Source organism: Leuciscus leuciscus (assembly GCF_965113295.1).
Source record: "Leuciscus leuciscus genome assembly, chromosome: 2".
Taxonomy (NCBI): domain Eukaryota; kingdom Metazoa; phylum Chordata; class Actinopteri; order Cypriniformes; family Leuciscidae; genus Leuciscus; species Leuciscus leuciscus.
Window position 1 is genome coordinate 2,250,981 of NC_138726.1, and position 25,041 is coordinate 2,276,021.

Sequence of the window (25,041 nt, forward strand, 5' to 3'; positions counted from 1 at the left end):
CTCAAGTGCTCGGTCGCACCATTGTCTGTTGTAAATAAACTGTCATATGCTTGAATAATAAGAATAAATTAATATTTAATAATAATATCCTAAATATTATTTGATTGCTTAAATTTGCTGTTTAAAAATAGAAAAATAGACACGCTATATGTCTCTCTTGCATTGTCTCTCAAAACGATGAATGTCAATTAAAAAGTGGAAATTAGCAGAAATTAGTTATTTAGGTAATCATAAAGCTGCTTGGTTTACATGTTTAATGTTTATGTATATAATAGGCTACATATTTTAAAATGTAATTACTTTTCTTCCTTTTACCTTTTGTTCAGCTCCCATTTGCTAAGGTGGAGCCGTGATGAAATATTGTTCTTGTAAATACTTTCCAAGCATTTCAATAATAAAAGTGTAGCTACGTATTTAAAATGCAAATTACAGTGAAGCACAACAGTTACCCAACGGGGCTCGGCAGTGGTCACGTGAATTTACAATTGTTGTAAACTGAGTGATGTGGATTCAGTTGACAATTAAATTAGGCTACCTGGCTACCCGACGACCTTGGTTTTTAACAAAAAAAACAAAAACAAAAAAAAACAGTAGGTTATTTGGCCGGAGATTTTTACCCTTTGTTTTGACCCACAATTACTGTAGGCTACATTGCAGGAGTGCATTTTGAACGTCTTATAGCCTATCCAAATTAAATTAGATAGGCTACACTCTTAGGGTGAATATTATATACCCTATATTAATGATATTATGAAGAAATTTTAAATATCAATTGTAATTGTAAAAGCTTATCAGAGAAAGGGGATTGTCTTTACCACAGGAATACCTCTACATACCTGTCTCTTCTGTAAGTTCAGAAACTTGATCACATATGCAGGTATGCACATGACGTTTTTGATTGATAGACCAAACCCACATTATAATGTCACAGGAGGTGGAGAGTAGCGCCGGAAGTGAACTTCATATAAATGTGCTTAAGAATAAACTGAGGATCCAGAATTTGTACATCTTTCATTCAGGCAAAATGTTGACCTACAAGGTGATAGTTTCTACTAGTAGACAGATTATTGCTGAGAACACGAACAGCATTTACCTGACGCTGATAGACTCAAAGGATCAGAGCAGTGACAGAATCCTGGTCAACAAATCCTTTTTTGCTGGTTTTGGTGTTTTTGAAAGGGTAAGAACTTTAAAGACTTGTTTATTTTTATTTTAAGTTATTATTATTTTTTATTTCCATTATTATATAGGATACATTATTGTTCAAAAGTTTGGAAACATTACTATTTTTAATGTTTTTTGAAAGAAATCTATTATGCTCACCAAGGCTGCATTTATTTGGTCAAAAAACAGTATTAGCCTATGTGTGAAATATTATTACAATTTAAAATAATGGTTTTGCTTTTAATATACTTTAAAGTATAATTTATTCCTGTGATCAACATGGAATTTTCAGCATTATTACTCCAGTCTTCAGAGTCACATGATCCTTCAGAAATCATTCTAATAGGTTATGCTGATTTATTATCAATTTTAGAAACAGATGTGCTGCTTAATATTTTTTTAATAACATGTGATACTTTTTTCAGGATTCATTGATGAATAAAAAGTAAAAAAGAGCAGCATTTATTTAAAATAGAAAGCTTTTGTAATAATATGCCCGTTTTATTCTATCTTCATGCTTTATTTATTTTTTTAATCAACACATGGATGTGGCTAAGTTTCATACAAAAAAGCAACATTTTGTGCAAAAAAAAAAACCTGAGAAAATCACGTGTTAAAGATAAATTCATATACAGTCCTAAAACTCGTCATGGGTCGACATTTCATTCAGTAACATTATAGGCAGTTTTGATTTATATGCTGTTTAATGTGGATAATGATCGCGTTATTTTACATATGCATTAATTCTAATGTTGATAAGATAAACCTTTTCAACAATAAAAATTGACATTAAAATGAAAGAAAAGACGGATTTACATTACGCCTCCGTCAAGTCAAATAAATGTTTATTCATCATAGTTGCTTTTTACACCACTGTCTAAAACACTCGAAACAACATCGGAGATCATAAGTGTAACTGTAGGTTATACACTCAATTTCATAATATTTAGAAGGAAAAAGTCTGCCTATTGATAAAGATTGAGCGCTCTGGATAACAATCTATTTTTCATGCAAAGTTTATAGGCTAATAGGCTATCTTTTGTTATAATTATTATTTGCAGAGCATTCAATGCTATATATATATACTGGCAACACTAACGCAAAGTTTGCACATTGCTTGTGTGATATCCTCACCTTCATGGTAATAAAGAAGAGAGCTGTCGAGGAGAGACACCATAATATATAGGCTTGGACATTGCATGTTTTAAGCCCAGTATTTATAGAATACCAGACACAGGACAGTTTTTATTCTTGTCATATTCATTTGTTAAATCTCTTACGGTATATAAAAAAACAAAACATTTTCTTATAACTCTAATCTGTCATGTATGGTATAGCACAGCGAGTGACTGTTGTGAATGTTATCAGAGCATGTTAAAGTAGTTCTCTTACGAGAGGTCTCTCGTACTTGCGTAAGTATCTTACGCTAGGGGAAAACCTCTTTTCCTCGAGATATTGAAGCCAAAAATTATCCTTAATTTTGCAATAATGTAAAACGCATTGCAGCAGCATGCAGACATGGGCGAGACAGCTTGCGCGCCCATTGGCTGCTCTGCGGCAACTGCACCAGCCTATCGATAGAGGCCCCTCATGACGTCAGAACCAATGAGGGTGCTTCGCGCCCATTACGTCATGTCCCGCCGAAAGCGGGTGGGGCTAGGGCTATAAATACGGCCCAGAGAGGCTGGTTTGGTCAGTTTTTCATCTCTTCAGCGGGCCTTCGCATCGCTGGATCCTGAGAGGAAGCCGCGCCGTCTGAGTCAAGCACCCAGCGGGATTAGTGCATCTGAAGCTGCTGGTCGACATCTCGCCGCCTTCAGTCGCCGTTTCTGCTGACGCTTTCCGGCGTACATATCCTTTCCTCTGCTACTGTGTTTTGTGTATGTGTGTGTGTTCGCCGCCGCGACACACACTCTCATTGCACTAAAAGAGCCGGGCGTCTTTTTCAAGACGGCCCTTTCCCCCCAACCCGCAAAGCTCGCCGGTGCGCCCGCTTGCCTTGCCTGCTTGGAGGATGATGCCTGCTCTCCCTCTGTTCGAGCCGCGCAAACCGCGCCGTTCACAGGGGATGTCAGGAGCGGACGGTCACGGGGCTAGCTTTCTCTCTCCCTCTGTTCGAGCCGCGCAAAATGCGCCGTTCACAGGGGAGGCTGGAAGCGGACGGTCAGGGTTAGTTTTTCTTTACGTACAAGAAAGCTACCCTGCCCCTGCGCCCCATTCACGCGTCACTCACCGGCGAAAGGAGAAAATAGTGCTTAGTCCCGCCGGACTGACCTGAATTTTCTCACACATTTCTCAGTTCCCTGATCAGGCGACTGGAAATATAAATATTGCAGCGCCTGCAAGCAAACGCCGAAGAAAACATGTTGACGCTCTGAAATGCTCGTGCATCTAAAAGCCTTTGTGTTCCCCCCTGTGGCTCAGTGGTGGAATTTTTGGTTTTTCACACGAGAGACCGGTGTTCGAATCCCGGTCTAACGGCAGATCAATTATGCCTCCAATGCTTCGCTCTGTCAGTTCCCTGAAAGGCGACTGCAGATGTGCATTTTGCAGCCAACGAGCGCGTTGTACAACCCGCTCGCCTGCACCCAAACACCATTTCTATGGTTCCCGTGCGTCACTGGCGAAAGGAGAAAAGAGTGTTAATCCCGGTCTAACGGCAGATTAATTATGCCTCCAATGCTTCGCTCTGTCAGTTCCCTGAAAGGCGACTGCAGATGTGCATTTTGCAGCCAACGAGCGCGTTGTACAACCCGCTCGCCTGCACCCAAACACCGTTTCTATGGTTCCCGTGCGTCACTGGCGAAAGGAGAAAAGAGTGTAAATGTCCCGCTGCGGCCGGGCCGAATTCTATTTCTCACACATTTCTCATTCCCCTCTGAAGTTCAGGCGACTGGAAATGTCATACTGCAGTGAGCGAGCCTGTTGTAATGCACGCACGCCTGTAAACAAACGCCAGCATGTTGACACTTTCTGATAATACTCGCGCTATCTCAATGCCTATGTGTCTTCCCCTGTGGCCCAGTGGCAGATTCTCAGGTTTTCACGCGAGAGACCCGTGTTCGATCCCGGGTCTACCGAAAAAACAAAAAACTGCTCGCTCTGTCAGTTCCCTGAAAAGGCGACTGCAGATGTGTATTTTTGCAGCCAACGAGCGCGTTGTACAACCCGCTCGCCTGCACCCAAGCAACGTTTCTATGGCTTCCGTGCGTCACTACCTCCATTCTCACACATTTCTCTGGAAATGTCAATATTGCAGTGGACGAGCCTATTGTAATACACGCACACCTGCAAACAAACGCCAGCATGTTGACGCTCTCTGTTTCTATGGCAACTTCTCGCTCGTTCAGTTCCAGTAAATGCGACTGTTCCAGTGTACTCTGCAGTAAACAAGTCGGCGACACAGCCCGCTTGCCTGCACACAAACGCCGTTTTTACGGCTACCCAGATAAATCCCATAAGAGTGTATTTTCTGGTGTTCCGGCCACGGCCGATGGTGTTATGAGTGTGGACAAAGTGCCCACTGCCCAGTGCTCATTCCTACACAGAAACACAGCCCGTCGCACAGGGCTCGCGCACATGAAATCGACCCAGATCGATTGCGCATTAAATGTGGTAAATGTGCCCACTGCCCAGTGCCCACAAACACTACGTTCTGCATGTCTCAAGGTTTCTGTAAAACGAAACCAACATGCATTCGCTCTGCTCAGGCAGACAATGCTCTCAGTGTTGTAAATGTGCCCGCTATCCCACGCCCACATTCACACATAGACATGACAGGTCTTACGGGACTCGCCCAGCCCTCCCCCTCTCGGTTGACCACCGCAGAGGAGTCGAGCGCGGGCAATCTGCCCGCTGTTATCAGCGCGCCCCCTGCCTCAAATGTCATAAGCGCGACGCTTATGTTGCAGCGCACTGAAGCCCCTCTGTCGCTGAGCGACCAGAGCGCGCTTCGCATTCAACCCCTAGCCATTCGTGCAAATGCATGGGCAAGGCTACCCGGGGTTTCGAAGTGGGTGCTAGACATTATAGAAAGAGGCTATTCGCTACAGTTCGGTCGACGCCCGCAACGCAAAGCGGCGCGAATCGATACTACGGTGAAAAAGGAAGTAGCACACCTACTTCGGGCCGAAATAGCGAAGTTACTGAGCAAAGGGGCTATAGAACCCTTATCACAAGCTCAGAGCGAAGGGGGCATGTACAGCAGATATTTTCTGGTACCCAAAAAAGACGGGGGTCTCAGACCCATTCTAGATCTAAGACGACTAAACAAAGCACTTCTGAAACAACGGTTCAGAATGCTCACGACCAAGAAAATCCTCTCGCAAATTTGCCAAGGGGACTGGTTCATGTCGATAGATCTGAAAGACGCTTATTTTCAAATACAAATAGCGTCACGTCACAGGCGATTTTTTTGAGATTCGCCTTCGAGGGTCAGGCATATCAGTACACAGTCCTGCCATTTGGTCTATCCCTGGCACCTCGCGCATTCACAATGTGCATGGATGCAGCGCTCGCACCCCTCAGGCTCCGAGGCATACGAGTGCTGAATTATTTGGACGATTGGCTGGTTCTAGCTCGATCACAGTCGGGGCTCATAGAACACAGGACCATATTACTCGATCACCTCGAGAATTTAGGTCTCACAGTCAATTGGGCGAAGAGTTTGCTGTCTTCCAGTCAGAAAATATCTTTTCTGGGCACAGATCTGGACTCGCTGTCTATGACAGCACAGCTGCCGCCGCAGCGCAGACTAAGTATTCAGCGCATGACAGAGAATTTTCGCCACGGCGCTTTAGTCCCGCTCAAAAAGTTTTCAAAGGATGCTGGGTCTCATGGCTTCAGCATCCTCAGTGCTTCAGCTGGGTCTGCTTCACATGCGCCCGCTGCAGTATTGGTTAAAAGCGCGCGCGCCGCGCAGAGCTTGGACCTCCGGTCTTGCGCGCCTCAAGGTCGATCAGAAATGCATCGCAGCTCTGAAACCTTGGACAGTGACCGACTGGTACCGGTCAGGAGTAAGCCTGGGGACTTCCTCGAGTGTGAAGGTGGTGTCTACGGACGCCTCAACCTCGGGATGGGGAGCGCTGCTCGAGGGCAGACCGTTATTCAGCCAGTGGTCGGAACGGGAGAAGCTTCTGCATATAAACTGCCTGGAAATGATGGCAGTCAACAACGCGCTGAGGCGCTTTTGTCCCCAGATAAAAAGACACCACGTCTTGGTCCGTTCGGACAACATGTCAGTGGTGGCTTATATAAATCACCAAGGAGGTATCAGATCCAGAATCCTTCACAGGCTGACGGAACGCCTCCTGGTCTGGGCTCAGCACAGTCTGCGCTCGCTCAGGGCAGCGCATGTGCCCGGCCATCTGAATGTGGGACCAGACAGACTGTCCAGAAACAATCTTCCGACAGGAGATTGGTCTTTACACCCACAGACAGTCGAACTGCTATGGAGGACATTTGGCAGAGCGAAAATAGACCTATTTGCGTCTCAAGAGAACGCTCATTGTCAGGAATTTTTCTCCAAGAGCAGGGACGCGTTGGCTCACGTCTGGCCCCGCTGCCCGCTCTATGCGTTTCCCCCTGTCACGCTCCTACCCCAGGTGTTAGAGCGAATCAGGGAGAGCGGATGCCCAGTGCTACTCGTCGCCCCATTTTTGGACAAACCAAGCCTGGTTTCCAGTCTGACGAGTACCGCCCCGTGGCCGATACCGGTGAGGAGGGATCTCCTCTCGCAGGCAAACGGCTCAATCTGGCATCCTTGCCCGGAGCGTTGGTCCCTACATGTGTGGGCCATCAACTGGTACCCGATAACCTCCCAGCGGGAGTGTTAAACACAATCACACAGGCTAGAGCTCCATCTACGAGGCGGCTCTATTCCTCAAAATGGTCTGTGTTCACTAGCTGGTGTACAGCGAGTGGTACTCCGCCCTCACGCTGTGGGGTGACGGAGGTTCTCTCCTTTTTACAAGAGCTTCTGGATAAGGGCTGAACCCCATCCACGCTCAAAGTTTATGTGGCGGCCAAAGCAGCGTTTGCTGAACCACCGCTCGGCCAGTCATTAGGAAGGAACGATCCGGTCATTCGCTTCCTTAGAGGAGCTAAGAGGCTGAACCCTCCCAGACCTCCCTCAGTTCCCGTTTGGGACCTTTTCCACGGTTCTGGAAGCCATGAAAGGTGCCCCATTCGAGCCAATACAGTCAATAGACCTGAAACTCTTGTCTTTCAAAACAGTGTTTCTTCTGGCTCTCGCTTCAGTGAAGCGCATAGGGGATTTGCAAGCGCTCTCAGTGAGCGCGACGTGTATGGAGTTTGGGCCTAATGACTCGAGAGTCATACTCAAACCAAAGCACGGATATGTTCCTAAATCCCTCAATACACCGTTTAGTGCACAGGTGATCTCCCTGTCGGCCCTGCCGTATCTGAAGAGGAAGGGGACGCAGGCTTCCTTTGCCCGGTCAGGGCGTTAAGGGCCTATGTGTCTCGCTCATCTGTTTTCAGACAGACGGAGCAGCTCTTTGTTTTGTTCAGCGGACGTTCTAAGGGACTAGCTGCGTCAAAACAGAGTCTATCCAGATGGATAGTTGATGCTATAGCGCTAGCTTACACATCCAGGGGCCTGCAATGCCCGATAGGTGTCAAAGCGCACTCCACAAGAGGCATGGCTTCGTCGTGGGCTTGGTCCAGTGGGATTGCCTTGCAAAATATCTGTATGGCGGCAGGCTGGGCCTCCCCGTCTACATTTATAAGGTTTTATAACCTCGAGGTTCCCGCTTTGCAAGCTAGGTTGCTCTCGGTTTAATTTTTCAGTATTGCCCGCCCGATGCTATCGGCTCAGGATGCTGAAACTGCTAGAGCGTCGATCACTGATCGTCTGTATACTTCTGTGGGCAGTGCGTAAGTCCCCCATATTTACCAGTCCAGGCCGAGTTCGCCCTGGCTGTGTGGAACACTTGATATAACATGCTCTTATCAGAGCTCCATATTACAGGAATGATGCTATTCTAGCCCCTCTTCCCGGATTCTCTGTGAGTCCCTTGTGATTAGGCACTGTATGAGCCCCGGGCACCTGCCCTTGGGACTTTAGTGTTATGTCTCAAGCACGCACGGCGTTTTACATTGTGTTCCCCTAGCGTAAGATACTTACGCAAGTACGAGAGACCGCTCGTAAGAGAACGTACTCGGTTACTAACGTAACCTCGGTTCTCTCTAGAAGAGGGAACGAGTACTTGCGTATCTTGCCGTGCATGCGTCATGTTCTGATTCGCTTCAGCGATGGAAAAACTGACCAAACCAGCCTCTCTGGGCCGTATTTATAGCCCTAGCCCCACCCGCTTTCGGCGGGACATGACGTAATGGGCGCGAAGCACCCTCATTGGTTCTGACGTCATGAGGGGCCTCTATCGATAGGCTGGTGCAGTTGCCGCAGAGCAGCCAATGGGCGCGCAAGCTGTCTCGCCCATGTCTGCATGCTGCTGCAATGCGTTTTACATTATTGCAAAATTAAGGATAATTTTTGGCTTCAATATCTCGAGGAAAAGAGGTTTTCCCCTAGCGTAAGATACTTACGCAAGTACTCGTTCCCTCTTCTAGAGAGAACCGAGGTTACGTAGTAACCGAGTACGATTCAGCTAGCTCTCATTGGTCAGTTATTACTTTCACTTTCTGTAGTGAATAATTGACTTGGTTTAGTCAAATAAAGTCACCTAATTTCTATAGCGCTTTTTATAATAGGCCTGCAGATTGTTTCAAAGCAGCTTTACAGAGATAACAGGAAAATAATGCAATCGAGTTTTTAGATCATAGATAATTAGATCAAATTAAATTATAGCGCTCCTCCATGTTAAACTGTGTTCTGTGTCTATTTTGTGAACACAACTTGGATAATCTACAACAGGTAAACATGTCAGCTGTGTGGACTCTAGTGGAGACATGTGTTTTGTTGGTTTGTTTGTTTGTTTGTTTGTTTGATGATTTGTTGGTTTTCCCCCCATATTACGTGTCATTAAAGGAGTTCTCCTTCGACATCCGTGTGAAGAAGGACTTTGGAGACATTGTTCAGGTGAAACTTGAAAAGGAGATACTATGGCAATTTTCAGTGGTTTTGTAAGCATATCACAGTGAAAACACCCTCTGGAAAACGCTTCGAGTTCCCCTGTCATTGCTGGATTGAAAACGAAAAGGAAGTGATTATCCGAGAAGGCACTGGTAGGCTACATTCATTTTAAATGAAGCATTATTATTTTAAAAGTTGTTCAGTTGTTATTGAATCATGTCTTAAATGCTGTCTTTTCTATGTGTAAAATGTGTGCTATATATTTGTCTGTGCATTCATTTAGCTCGATTGCCTCAGGATGAAACCAAATTGCTTAAAGAGAAAAGAGGAAAAGAACTGGAATTTAGACAGAAACAATTCAGGTTTGAAGAAACAACTACATTCTTGAACAATATTCATTTGGTGCAGTTTTTTCTTTATTCCTCCCTATAGAGTTCAGTGTGATTGACACAATAATATTGTAAATATATTGTCACATATACAGTATGTTGTCATATACATAGGTCTGTAGCAGCAGTGTGTGTCTGTGTGTGTGTGTGTGCCACACTCACGTTAGCTTGGACTCATTATGTTTTGTCACCACCTCCTTCAACACTCATTTGCTGTCACGGACACTAATTATGCTCAGCTGTGCATTACCATCATTATCACCTGTATATATGTTCAGTTCTGTTCGATTTCATTGTCTTGTGTCATCTATGTTGAGTGTGTTGCTCTCCGTTTGCTATTCTGTTTGAGCTTTGGTGAATAAACCTGTGTATTGGATTGTATTCTTCTTCCAGCAACCACCCATGACAGAACACCAGACCAAACAAGTGAATGTGTTTTTAGAAATTTTCTTTTCAGTTTTCATGTTCAGTGTTCAGTCTTTGCATTTTGACCAAGGAGTCAGGTGATGCCAAAGGGAATTTGCCATTGTTTGCACACTCTTCCCCCGCTAAACGTTGGTGCGTTGGGCTTAGACAAGGAGGATTTCTATTCATCTCAATGGAAGTAGAGTACTTGAGCTGGACGCTGACTTTGATATTTGCTCGATTCTGTAAAGTTTTCCCCCTTTTTAACCAGTTACCTGAGCTGTAATGCCATGTCACTAATCACTCTGGAGAAGCAAGAAAATGGTTTTCTGGCAATGCTTACACTTTTTAGAGTATTGCATTTTTGTAAAATAAAAACACAAGGCAACTGACAAAAGTCTTGTAATTGTCTCTACAGAAAAAATAAAAACACTTCACCTTTAAATGTAATTCTTGGTATCTGTCACATTAGTCTAAATGAAGAAATGCCAGAAAGGATCAAAATAACACTGTTTATTAACTAACTCAGAATCAGGTAATGCAAAAAACAATGTAACAAACAAACAGTGTGCTGTGCACAAACAATACCGGACAGTAAGGGAACTGAAAACGGAGAGCATATATAAACAAGATAACAAACTAAAAGACTAACTGGTGTAATGATAGACTTTTGGAAACTAAGACAAAGGACCAGGAAAATGACAATAAACAAACTAAAATCCATGAAAGTGAACTAACTTAACATTAGTGTAACTGTTGTAATTTCTCTTGTTGAAGCTGGAGGGAGTGGCGCGAAGGCTACCCCAAGGGCATGGATCATCATCTTCTTCCAGAAGTTCAGTTCGATGCAGCAAAAACCTTTGAGATGAATTTCAATGTCCTGAAAGCGTAAGTTTGTTATGGCCACAGTCCTTGTTGATTTGATACTGAGATTTTCCTCAGTTCCAGAATGAAATTCATGCAAATAGAGTTCATGTCTATAATTATACAGTTTGCACTCTTTTTCAGGATTGGGGAATCACTTCTTGACAAATTTAAAGGTTTCATTCAATCCTGGAAAGACATGGCTGATTTTGAAAATATATTGGAACATTTTAATGTCAAGAACACTCTACTAGGTTTGTTTTTCTTCATTTAAACAAACACTATATATCCAAAAACACAATTGTTTTGAGAAACCAACAACGCAGAGGCAATTTTTTTTCATACATGTAAAGCCTTTGACAGTTGACTCAATTTTCCCCTTTGAAATCTGGACAGAGAACGTGATGCAAGACTGGAGTAAGGATTACATGTTCGGCTACCAGTTTTTGAACGGCTGCAATCCTGTCATGATCAGGAAGTGCATGGAAATTCCAGACAAATTTCCAGTCACACATGAGATGGTGAAGGGCTTTCTGGAGAAAGGTGTCACACTACAAGAGGAATTAGAGGTCAGAAACATTAAGACATAAATCACTTGAACAGTCGGTCAGTTATCAAGACTTGCTTGTATTCTGACATCCTTCACATAATTTGGTTTACATAAATGACTCAATCAATGTTATTTAACCCATGAACTATTAGTTCTAAACTTTGCACCTGTAAACACGTTTATAGGCAGGAAACATCTACATAGTGGATTATGAAATACTGGAGGGAGTGCCAACATCCAGCGATCAGGTCTATCTGACTGCACCCGTCTGCCTGCTGTACAAGAACAGATTGGACCAAATTGTGCCAATTGCCATTCAGGTATCTGTCACATATAGAATCAGTATCAAATGAAAACATAAATTAAATTTTTTCAAAAACTTTTGCTGGGAATTTAACCGAAGTAAAAATATCCTGCTTTGCTCTATTATATCTGAATCAGCTCAGTCAAAACCCAGGGGAAAAGAGCCCAATCTTTCTCCCAAGTGATAATGAATATGATTGGATGTTTGCCAAGATGTGGGTGAAATCTGCCGACTTCATTGTACACCAGTTGGTCACGCACCTTCTCAAGACACATCTGATATCAGAGGTTTTTGAAATGGCCATGTACAGACAGCTCGCTGCAGTCCATCCTGTATACAAGGTACCTGTCATTCAATATCCAGTCATGATATTTAGATTCAGGGCTAAACTGAAGATTGTAGTTTCAAATATGTCAATTTATTGATGAAGGGTTGCTGGTTCTGATATCCTTGCCTTTTTGTCATCCATGGTTCAATGTTAACCAGAAACCTCCAGGGAATGACTTGGAAACCACTTTTGCTGTTTCAGGTTATGCTTTTAAATCAGTTTTTATGATTTAATGTACATGTTTAAATGCTTCTTACAGTTACTGAAACCTCATGTTCGTTTCACAATTGCAATCAATGCATTGGCCCGTGAAAGACTCATCAGTGAAAACGGGATCATCAGCAAGGTAGCTTTACACCTAATTTAATATATCCCCACATAAACAGCATCTTGCTAGGATTCAAAGCAATTCTATTCATATTTGATTATTTAGTGAGATTATTTAGTCAGACCTAAGTAGTTCCTAAATTTCAAAAAGTCAAAGAGTAGGCTAAATAAGTGCTGAAAATGTTTAGGCAAAATATTAACTGAATTCTTGGTATCCACAGATTAGTAGCCTCACTGCAAATGGGATGTCTGAAGTGATTAAAAGGGCCATGGAGACTTTAACCTACGAGTCCCTGTGCTTCCCTGAGGACATAGAAGCTCGAGGAATGGAAGATGTGCCCAAGTACTATTATAGAGATGATGGCAAGAAGATCTGGGATGCAATACACGAGTAAGTGTAGCAACAGTTCAGATCCTGTACTACTAGTGCAAAAGTACAAATTAGTCCTCATACACTCCAATGAAAAGTTATTCATTAATTTGTCATCTTTTTCATCTTCCTAGTTTTGTTTCTGCTGTGGTCGAGATCTACTATGAGAGCGATGAGACCGTTCAAAGAGATGTGGAGATTCAAGGATTTGTTCAGGATGTTTCCTTTGGCATGAATAATTCTGACAGTGAGTACAGGTTTAACTTATCAAAGGCTATCTGTCAGGGTGGATTTCCTACAGGGGTTCAGGCTACAGGACTGTCGAATGACTAAAGAAACGTTGTCAGCACGATGGTAGAAAACTGTACATTTCTTGTCTATTACCACCCACTGCTACTTATACCAACGGCGGAAATAAGCGCAGTTACAATAGCTTAATATGTGGGAGAGCGATGCTATAGTGAGTGATAATATTGTATTGCGATAGGTAGCACTTCAAAGTTAATACCTAATCAAAACTAGTTAGCACATTATTTGTAATTGAAAAGGTTTAATGACAAAATATGATTATGGTTACACTTAAAATAGTTATAAAATAGATGTATGAGATGCTAAAAACTTCTACCATTAATTGTACCCAGCATATTTGTAAAATGTTACCTGAGAGATAGAAAGAGAGGGAAAGAGAGAGAGAGAAAGTGTAGAGACCAAACACTTGCAGTCCAAAGGTGGCACCAAACATGGCCAGGTGTGTGTGGATGTCATCTTCAGTCTTTTCGTCCAGGCTTGTTGCAATAGCAGTTGGTCAGTTTTCAGTCTTTGTTCTCCTTTCAGCCCTGTCGCTGACGACACTAGCAGGTGATTTTGAATCATTCCCATTCCCTCGAAAACATCACATCTTCAAAACAACAGGTACTTAATCAGGGAGCAAATTATTGTTCTTCTTTCTGAGGCAGGACACATGATGTGAACTTGGGTAGAAGGGATCCTGTCATTTAAAAGAGCATATAGTGCAACAAACCGCAAAAGCATACATATGGCATTTGTCATTGGTCAGAGGTTTGATATGGTCAGATTAAAATTTGTCTCTGGCAAAAAACCTTCAAATTGATGTACTTAAAAAGATGGTCATGGCGAGAATAAAAGATCCTACAAGCTCTTACATTTTTTCTGAAAACATTTAATGAATTGCATTATAACAAAACAACACATTGCTAGTTTAAAACCTTTTTCATTGAGAGTATAAGCAAAATATCAGTGTAACCAAACACAGAGATTAATTTGAATTAATGTCCAAAAACATTGTTGCAAGTCAAATGGACAAAATACAAATAAGCAGAAATCCAATAAGTTTCAGAAATGTTTCAAAAGCATTAATGAGCATACAAATATTTGTACTTGGGTAAAAATTAGAAATACTGACATACATTTTGATATTTAACTTGGTGAGACAAATGATTACTTAAGTGATTAAGTAAATCCAAAGAAAAACAAAACAAACAATTTCTGTATGAAATTCACAGTTATAATTCAGTCTAGATGTAAAGACTTAAATAACATTGTATGCATAAATTTTTTTGAGGCTGAATCAGATAGATGCTGATTTGACTTTGTGTGTGAAAATCAAATGATGTAATTTATGTGGCTGCACTGCAAGGGATCCCGGGTTTCGGCACCATCTGTCAGGGTGGATTTCCTACAGGGGTTCAGGCTGCAGGACTGCCAAAATAAGAAACGTTGTCAGCACGATGGTAGAAAACTGTACATTTCTTGTCTATTACCACCCACTGCTACTTATACCAACGACGGAAATAAGCGCAGTAACAATATGTGGGAGAGCGTTGCTATTGAGTGACGATATTGTATTGCAATAGGTAGCACTTCTAAGTCAATACCAAATCAAAACTAGTTAGCACATTATTTGTAATTGGAAGGCTTTTAATGACAATATGGTTATGGTTACACTTAAAATAGTTACAAAATAGATGTTTGAGATGATAAAAACTTCTACCATTAATTGAACCCAGCATGTATGTAAAACGTTACCAGAGAGAGAGAGAGAGAGAAAGAGAAAGTGTAGAATTTAAGAGACAAAGAAAAGGGAGAGAGAGACCCAAGAAAGGGATCCAGTGAATCAAAAATAGAGACAGAGCAACTGTTACAATCTTCTTTTATCCTTTCCCTGACCATGTGACTAAAACTCAAATGTGAGACTATATAATTACAACTTCCCCCATCGTACTAGTGACAATTAGAAGACACCCGATGTCCACATATCTTGGCCTACAGGCCTTGAGTACTATCAGCACCTCTTTGTCTTCAGGAATTCCAAATGGTCCTTGGTGTAAGAAGGAGGGGGGTCGAAACAGTAAAAGCAAATGTTTTTGTTAATTTCAGTAAAAGCAAACGTTTTTGTTCATTTTCAAATATCTTTGATTATTTGCAACCCTACACCTGTTTACGCCTGGTCAATTGGATCACAAGAGAATGATGCTAAATACACGTTTTGAAATGTCCACTTCCAGAGGTAGTCGAAAACGCATTTGACTGGATTGCTTTCATAGTGTAGATGCTCATGTTGTCGAATGCATTCGAACAGTCATTAAATAAACGACTATTCTCTACCTACTGACCAGTCTTTTTATGGGCAATGTGGAATTGTTAATGATTCTTTTAGATTGAGACCCATTTCTGAAAGTGGATTTTTTAAATGTATTAGTGAAATAAAAAGAAATAAGGCACCTGGGATTGACATTCCTACAACATGTTTAGGGTCTATGCTCGAGTAATTACTCATTTTGTATTATATGTGACCCTGGACCACAAAACCAGTCACATGGGGCAACATTTTTAAATTGAGATTTATACATCATCTGAAAGCTGAATAATCAAGCTTTCCATTGATGTATGGTTTGTTAGGATATGACAATATTTGGCCGAGATATGACTATTTGACCCAAAAAAAATCACCAACTGAGAAAATCACCTTTAAAGTTGTCCATTTATGTTTGCGATTCTGCTGCATTCACTCACAAAAATAAATGTTTTATATATTTACGGTTAGAAATTTACAAAATATCTTCATGGAACATGATCTTCACTTAATGTCCTAATGATTTTTGGCATAAAAGAAAAATCGATAATTTTGACCCATACAATGTATTGTTGGCTATTGCCACAAATATACCCGTGCAACTTATGACTGGTTTTGTGATTCAGGGTCACATGTTAAATTTATCAATTGAACAAAGAAAAATACCAAGTGAGTTTAAACGTGCTAGAGTTATTCCATTATATAAAAAGGATTGCAAGTTAAATATGGTAAAGTATAGGCCTATTTCTGTCTTCGGTGTGTTGTCTAAGATAATGGGGAAAAAATAGTATATGACCAGATTGAAAAATATATTAGTAAAAACAATACATTATATGATTTGCAGTCCGGTTTTAGGTCTTTACATTCAACTGAAACTTGTATATTATGTATGACTGACAAAATAAGGGAAGCTGTTGACAGTAGCAAATTTTGTGGGATGGTTATGTTGAACCTTGAGAAAGTATTTGATACTATAGACCACACAATTATATTGTAAATTAAAGGCAATTGGGTTTGATGAGAAATCTCTTAGGTGGGTACAGTCCTATCTTGATAACAGAAGCCAGAGAGTTGACATTAATGGTATATTGTCTAGTCCTTTATCTATCAATTGTGGAGTTCCTTATGTGAGCATTTTAGGTCCCTTATTTTTTCTTTTATACATAAATGATCTTAAAGCAGCGAGTTCTGAGGAATGTTTTCTTCTTGCTGATGATGCAGCAATTTTAGTATTTCATCAAGATAAAGGGATCCTGGAGAAAACAATGACTTTGCAGTTACAATAGATGTCCACATGGTTTTTAGATAATAAACTTTCCCTACATATAGGTAAAATTGAGGCCATTCTCTTTGCTTCTAGAATGAAAATAATAAATAAGGATGCCGCTTTCTCGTGATGAGCAGGACGTGGCTGTTGAGTTCGGGGATGTCTCTGAGCACTCACAGCCCGCCTGCCCAGCATATGACGAGCTGTTGGACGTTATGTCTCGCGCCATAGAAAGATTTGATCTTCCATTGAAGTGAAATCTGCCACAGGTGAACTATGCTGTTATGGAGAGGATGCAGGAATATGGTTATGTGCCGCTGGTCAGCTAGGTAGGTGAGGCATCCACATTAAAGAAGCCGTCTCTGCCAACTAAGTCACTGCGTGTTAAATCGTGTTATTGGCTCTCCTTGCCACCAAACATATTGCTGTGGCGATTGTTCTATCTTTGATGGGCCGGTTCGCCTGCCTAGCTTTTTAGCACATATGTCGAGACAGTGGTCTGGAAGTTTTGGGAGGCTAAGGCTTTTAAGACCTCTATACCACGCCAGTCCAGGACTATGTCTCAAGCCATGAACGGGGCTGGCCTGTCCTAGTCTGAGGAGTGGAAGCGAGACCAGAAGGTGAACACCACCTCTCGTGCTACCTCTCCTTCAAGGGGTAGAGCGTGGAAGAGGCATGAAGCTAGAGGGAGAAGAAAATATCTCAGGGAAGTAATCCAGAGTAATTGCTCTGAGCGTTCTAGGGTCCCAGAGGCTAAATAACATCTGAGCCTCCCTGGCTGTTCATTATATGGAAGTATTCTTGGGCATCCGCTTCCTAGAGCTTTGCTCTGATAGCATCATCAAGTAGTTGGCTTCTGTAAGCCTCTTTGGTAAGCTCTTCTGAGTGTAGGATGTTGCTAGGCCTCCTCTCGCGTTAGAAAGTTGTCATGTTGAGGCCTCCGTCCTCAGGTCCACCACGCAGTGGTGCTGAGTTGTCAGGCTTTTGAGCCTCCTTGGCCACTGCATTAAGACCATGGGCCTCCTCTCGTTATAGAGTTATTTTGGCCTCAGTTCTTTGAGCTTCACCTACATGCAGTTTGAGTTTATTAGGCTCCATCGAGCCTCCTCGAGGTCTGTAGCATTGTTAGGTTTCTTCTCGTTATGTGATTCTTCCTGTCAGGCCCCTGTTTTTTAGTAGGCAGTTTTGTCAAGTTCTTAAGCTCCTTTTGAGCCTCCTTGGTTTCTTCTTTTATAAAAAACTGCTCCTCAGAGCTCCGCCTGGGGCAGCATCATGTTGTTAGGTACACTACTTGAGCCTCCTTTGGGGCATCTGGGTTGGGAGTGGTCTATGATTTTGAACTAGAGCATTGTTAGGCCTCCTCTCGCTATAGAGAGTCGATTTATTAGAGGCCTCCGCTCCTCTGAGCTCTGCCCATTATTGTGTGAGGCTGCTAGCCCTGTTATGTAGCTTCCTTGACAGGCGTAGGACATAGTGTATTCGTCCTATGAGCTCAGCCATATTCTAAGTGGTTAGGCTCTCTGTGAGCCTCCTTGGCCACTGCAAGCGTTGTTAGGCCTCCTCTCACTAGAAAGACTCATCTCACTAAGGCTTCCACTCCCTTGAGCTCCACTAGGATATCAATTGCGAGTGGTAGGCTCTCTGTGAGCGTCCTTGCAAGATGTCCTGAGCGTGGGGTGTTGTTGGGCCTCCTCTTGATTTAGAGTGTCATCTCTAAATGCATCTCTAGTCATCTCGGTAAAACTATTTGCACAAAACCTCTGGTCATGTACTGTTCTCTGTTCCTCCTTTTTTTCTTTTACTACTTGTTTTTATATGTTTTAATGTTTTGTGTGTTGCATGTTATGTTGTGGTCAACAAAGTTTTAAGGATGTCCTGCCTCTTAGACTGTAAAACTAGTTTACCTACGGGTAGGGCTGTAGTCAAGACCACCTTTGTCGAGTCCAAGACAAGTCCAAGACCAGGACTAGTCGAGTCCAAGTCAAGACCAAGTCCAAAGAGGTTCGAGTCCAAGACAAGACCGAGTCCAAAAAGGTTCGAGTCCGAGTCAAGACCGAGTCCAGGACAGGAAAAAAAGTCTTATGCATGACATTATCAAGACAATCATTTTGGCCTATTATTTATAATAATTTAATTTAATAATAATTCATTACATTTATATAGCGCTTTTTCTCGGCACTCAAAGCGCTTTACATAGAAGGGGGAATCTCCTCAACCACCACCAATGTGCAGCATCCACTTGGATGATGCGACGGCAGCCATATTGTGCCAGAACGCCCACCACACACCAGCTTACTGGTGGAGAGGAGACAGTGATGAAGCCAATCAGTATATAATTAGATAATTAGGAGGCCATGATGGACAGAGGCCAATGGGCAAATTTGGCCAGATTTTTAATGACCACAGAGAGTCAGGACCTCGGTTTAACGTCTCATCCGAAGGATAGACAATAGAAGTTGCCTTGGCTACGGTTTCGTTCCAATGAACTGCAGTAGCCAAGGCGACTTCTATTGTATATATCTATACCCGCCCGCGCTCTCAGATCACTTGGACGTGGCTGTGTACAAGAGGTAAAAACGATATAAATACTGTTCGTTTTCTCACACAAACCGCTCGTTTCGTGTCTTGGGCCATCAATGTGTACTTACGATGGGGAATTGTTTAATTTGGACGATGGGGAATTGTTTTAATTTGGACTCTGTGCATGCTCTTTGAGACAGTGACCATAGACCTGCATTATATGACTGACAGACAAGAACGGTTTGACCTAAAAATATCAAAATTGAAACTACTGCGGAAAAAAAGACACCTACATCTTGGATGCCCTTGAGGTAAGCTAAAACATACCAAAATTTAATTTCAAAGTGAACTATCCCTTTAAAGAGCCGTATGTGTGCTTACTGGGAACATAATAAAGACACCTGGACTCGGTCGAGACCAAAAGCCATATTTGGCAAGACCAGTGGCCGAGACCGAGACAAGTCCGAGTCCGAATACCAGCGAGTCCGAGACAAGTCCGAGACCATAGAAAAACGGTCTCGAGTCTGGACAAAAAAAAAAAAAATGTATATAGGCCTAAAGGCGCGCACACATTCGTTTCGACTGTCTGATCAGCCTCACATTCTGTTCCTGTCAATCATACATGTGATGTCAACCAATTAAACTGCATGAGGGAGGGCCAAGCCAACTCTCTCTCACACACACACACACACACACACACACCGGTCTGAACAGAAGTTCTGAGTGTTAGGCTCTCTGGAGCCTTCTTGGATGCTGGCCTGAATATGAACCTAGTTAAGCTTCCTCTCTGTAGAATAATCCTGTTGAGGCAGCAATGCTAGAATATGTTGTGTATGCGCGTGAGGTGCCAATGCGATCACTGGAATTTTTGTCCTTCTAAGAGAGGAAACTGTTTCTCTGTAATTTATGGTCAAACAGACAGAAGTAAGACATCATTCAAAACTGTAAAGCGTTTGGTAAATAAAGAAAACAAGCAGGATGCCGCTTTCTGCCGTCTCAGTTTCCTTTCCGTGAACTATGGAGCGCATCACACTGAACCGAAACATTTTTTTCTTTCATTTTGTTAATCTGTAATTATTTAAGTGAAATATTTTTTCTTGTATAGGCTTATATATTGCATATTACCTAACATTCATTTTCACTTAAATGTAGGCCTAATACTTGACAGTTGGTGACATATCCTCTGAAAAACTAATGTCAGCGTATTGCCATTGCGACTTACCTATGATGATGACTTGACAGCTGGGCGCGGACATTTACTCAAGTTGGATACATCAATGTCACATTTGCATAGGCCTTACTATTTGAATTTGTGATTTTAAATTAAACAGAACGATAAAATAAAGTTATTACTGGTTAATGGCCATTTCAAATAAGCGTTTCTGAATGATTAAATTTGATTTCGTTTTCGTTCCTGGTTATGTTCCTGTCAAAATTTAGTTCGTTTCAGGTTTTCGTTCCTTGAACCGGTTCGGAGCCCTGCTTAAAAGTAAAACATTTCCAAAAATGTACTCAAGTAAATGTAATAAAGTAAATGTACTTTACCCACCTCTGCATGCGCTCTCAGCATTCGGCGTGGTCTCACGGCTGTCGGAGCCGAAATGAAAGCTGCTGCTCTCTGTATGTTTTTCCATCGTCTCCGGTCGCTTTCATATGTAAATTAAGCAAGCTTATTTCGTCCATTAGATCGAAAGATCTGAAAAGGCCCATACATTTACTCGCTCATAGACCGTACCCTTGAAAAAAATCAGGACAGAAGTGGTTTAAAGTGGACAAAATAGACTAAACACCAGGTGTAAACGGGAACGTGTCTCCATCATGTACTTGTGATCCGATTGACCAAAACGCATCTTAATACCAGGAGTAAACAGGGCCAAAATATCAGTGTTGGTCTGTGCAAGCATGCATGACTGTTTGTATTCTTGTATATTCTATATGCATCTTTGTGTGTTTCAAGTCACCCTTAAATGTGTTCTGAAGATAAATGCATACTGCCACTGTTTCCAGAGTTCCCAGAGTCTCTAGAAACTCGAGAGGAGTTAGTCAAATACCTGACTGTTGTGATATTCACAGCTTCAGCACAACATGCTGCTGTTAACTTTGGACAGGTGAGATTACACACTTTCAAATCATCTGCAGGAGTGTTAAAAATTGCTTGGCAAAATTCTGGATAATATCTATAAGCTAATATCTGTGAGTAAACTTTTATGTTCCAGTTTGACTGGTATGGCTGGATCCCCAACAGTCCTACCACCATGCGCAAGCCGCCTCCCGAACTGAAGGGCCAAGTGGATATGGAGTATATCATGAAGAGTCTGCCTGATCGTGGACGTTCCAGCCTGGCTCTAGGAACAGTTTGGGCCCTCAGTCGGTTCCAGAAGAATGAGGTTTGATGTTGATTTGGTCTGGATATACTTTCCACTTGAAATTGTAGAGAACATGACAGCAGTCTAGTCTAAATTAATGTGAAAAAGAATTAACCTGTTACTGGCTGAGGGTACAGAGCATCACCCTCGGATCATTTTGAACCGAAACTAATTATTTAATTTTTTTATTAAAAAGATTTAGTGTTTATCAGAGGGGTCCAAGACCCTGGGACTTGTTGCACTTGAACCACGAATACACAAAACAATTGAATGAATTTGAGGAGTCCTGTGGATTTAAAAAAGCTCCATATAGAGCTATAAGGCCATCTAGTGGCAAGAATCATGAAATATGTTTTTTTTTTTTTTTTTTTTTTTCACAAGAGGTCGGCAAAGACACCCAAAGTATGATATTTTGAGCTGAATTAAAAGGGTTATGCATGAAATTGTGTTATTTTGAATTTAAGTTGAAATAATGTGAGGAATGTGCTTAAATTACTATTTATTTATTATTTATTGACCAAATTTTAAGGTAATTTAAAGGTAAATAAAAATAAATAAAAAAATTGCATTAAACAAATAGAAAAAAAATATTTTCAAAATAAAAAAATACTTAAGTATAATTTTGAGGGAAAGATGTGTTGCAAAATGCGAGTGAAGGATGAGGGGTAAAAAAAAATAGGCCAAAGATGATTTAAAAAAAAACAATTATGTAGACTCAAACACATTTTCAATTCTTCTTATTGTTGTAGATTGTTTGCTTGGTACAGTGTATGTGTTCTGCGGCACTGCCAACGTACAAGTATTTTCAGTCAGGTAGTGCAATTCATTTAACTGACCCTACGCTAAGTCCCACTTAAAACAATCATCATATTTGGGGAGTAACAGAAAATGTATCTATTCTTTTAATGGTGTTACGTATATTAAATATTAAATATTAGGAGCACTGATCTGTTATTCTCCAGTATAAATCATAATAATAACTGTTTCTGTTAAATTTTTGTCTGCATGCAAAGAATTGAGGCAGCAAAAACACTGAGAATGAAACGTCTACTAGTACACTGTATATTATGTGCCACATTCACACTTTTATGTCCACACATTTTAAAATTCAAAACAATGTTGAATTAGAAATCCATATGTTACAAATTACATTTTACGCCATGTGTTCTGTAGTGCTACACATTTCTTCCAATCCTTAAAGGCAAGCTTTTGCTCTTCTCTAATGTTAGATAATGGATGTCCTGTGTGTTTGGATAGTGTTTGTGCAACTAAATTATCTAAAATTTAGTGATAATTTCTCTTTTTTTCTGGAGCATGTATAACAGTGACAGTTAATTTATGTTTTGATTATCCATAATATGGATTATGATTTGAAAATCCCCAATTCCTGTTTTATAAGCTTGTCTGAGTGATTGACAGTAACCCAGGGGGCGGAGCTTAGAGAAGGGTCAGTTTACCTTGTAAAAAGAAAGAAAGATGTTGTTCTGCTTTCTGAAGAACTTACTTTTCCCCCCAGCTGTACTTGGGCATGTATCCAGAAATGTGCTTCACAGAGCAACCAGTGAAGGAGGCCATAAAGACTTTCCGCAAGAAACTAGATGAGGTGACCAACATCATCAAGAGCCGGAATGAGGGATTAACATTTGATTATTGTTATTTGTCCCCAGACAAAATCCCCAACAGTGTTGCAATTTGAGAAAATATTTTGCCAGGCCTATACAGTATATAGTGTTAATGGCCAATGTGAGCTTGACATAGAAAAGGAGAAGAACAGCTCTACTTAAATATTAAGTATTGTAAAACACAGAGCATTCTGCCTTTTGAGGCGATTTATAGAAATTGTTTTATTAACTCTTTTTGTATTTGACTCTGTTGCTGGGAAGTAAGGGATATTACTTTGCAATGCGATCTGTGCACACATGTATGTTATCTGAGGGGTGATTGTCTGGTTCACGCCAGGAAAGCAGAACAGTTTATTTGACTATATGCTTTAAAGAGCTAAACTTGTGTTATAATTCATTTTTTTATTGTCTTTCTTTTTTATTATTTTCTTTAATCATATAAACTTGCATATTTATATATCCATACTATGGTATTCATTTACTCATCTTTTGATTCATTTATTCATATTCTTTATTGCTCAGATGATCTATTGTTTGTAGTCTATTTTAGATAATCATTTGACTTACCTTACAGTTATATTGAGATCTTACATCTATATTGATTTTGCGTTGATTATCTTGTATACACATGCAGAGATGTTTCATGAATGCTGTAAAGGAAATGTTTTGAGATTGTGAATATCTCTGACAGCACTTCAAATGGTTGTTACATTTGCTTTTTTTTTTTTCGCTGAGAGCTCTCATAATAAAGAAAGATTTAATAGAATTAAGATAAATAAGGTTTTATATTACATCTTATATCGAGATATTGTTTTCTTTGTGATCTTATGACAACTGTTTAATTTTAATAACTTTTCTGTGAACAAATATACTAATTGAATGTACTGCTGGATGAGTGGGAGGAAACTTTGGTGTATTTCTTTTTGTAACTTGAATAAAATAACAATGTTTTACACCTTGTGAAAAAGTACAATTAAGTGTATTTATTGCACTTGAAATCCAAAACAAACAAAAAACACATTTAAAGGTTATTATTCAGGTTATATAATTGAATAGACTTTTGTGGAGATATTAAATATAATTAATTAATATTAAATATAATTAAGACACATAGTATACTGTAGGAACACACCTTCTCGAACATGTGTATTTAAGAACACTGCAATTTAAAAAAGGTAGATTTATTTTTTATTTTAACCTAAGAATTGTATTATTATTACTATATTTATTTTAAAAGTATATTTTTAAATAAAAACCTTAACTTGAAGAGAATGGTGCTAGTAACGCCAATGTGTAAGGAGCTCGATATTGGACAGATTTAGAATCAATATGCAGATTTGGAGAATAATAAATAGGAGTAGAATAAATGGAGCAAACAAATCCAGAACATAATGCAATGAGGCAAAGTCAAAAGGCAGGCCTAAGATGAAAACACAGCTATCCGTCAAACCAGGCAAACACAATGAAAACAGTAACACAAGAGACAATATCCAGTAAACAGGCACAATGGTAATAATCAGAAACATGAACAGCATGCAATGGAATATGTTCAGTAGTGCGGTGAAACTGGCAATATTTCATAGAGTATACATGGAAATGCCATGGCTTAAATACATGAGACCAGAGCCATAGAGAGAAAGAGTTGCGACACTCCCATAGACCTTTCCCACCATTTTTTCACTCCCATAGAAAAAATGGCGGCGCTTTTAACCGCCTACTTCCGGGATTTGAAGATCGGATTAGTTCCAAACACTGTCATTTGGGCATTGGACCCCATTCACTTACATTGCTGCGCGTCGAGTTGTTCCAGAGGTAAGTTGCTGAAATATCGACCTTTTTTGAATTGTCAACTGTCTATATTGTATCAGAGGCCCTTTGCGATGCTAATACTGGTCTTCATTTGTACATGCACAGCG

The 25,041-nt window shown here is 40.8% G+C and overlaps 1 protein-coding gene across 1 annotated transcript; it reads left to right on the forward strand.

Annotated features, from left to right (window-relative positions):
• Window positions 1-992: 992 nt before the first annotated feature.
• On the forward strand, window positions 993-24,092 carry LOC309492136 (polyunsaturated fatty acid 5-lipoxygenase-like). Its single transcript, XM_082160986.1, has 14 exons — window positions 993-1,180; window positions 9,176-9,372; window positions 9,504-9,582; window positions 10,792-10,902; window positions 11,023-11,132; window positions 11,275-11,447; window positions 11,614-11,748; window positions 11,870-12,073; window positions 12,320-12,406; window positions 12,609-12,778; window positions 12,892-13,004; window positions 21,145-21,245; window positions 21,354-21,524; window positions 23,020-24,092. Exons 4-14 carry the CDS (start codon window positions 10,826-10,828, stop codon window positions 23,197-23,199), a joined length of 1,521 nt encoding a protein of 506 aa, XP_082017112.1. The 5' UTR covers window positions 993-1,180; window positions 9,176-9,372; window positions 9,504-9,582; window positions 10,792-10,825; the 3' UTR covers window positions 23,200-24,092.
• The last annotated feature ends 949 nt before the right edge of the window (window positions 24,093-25,041 follow it).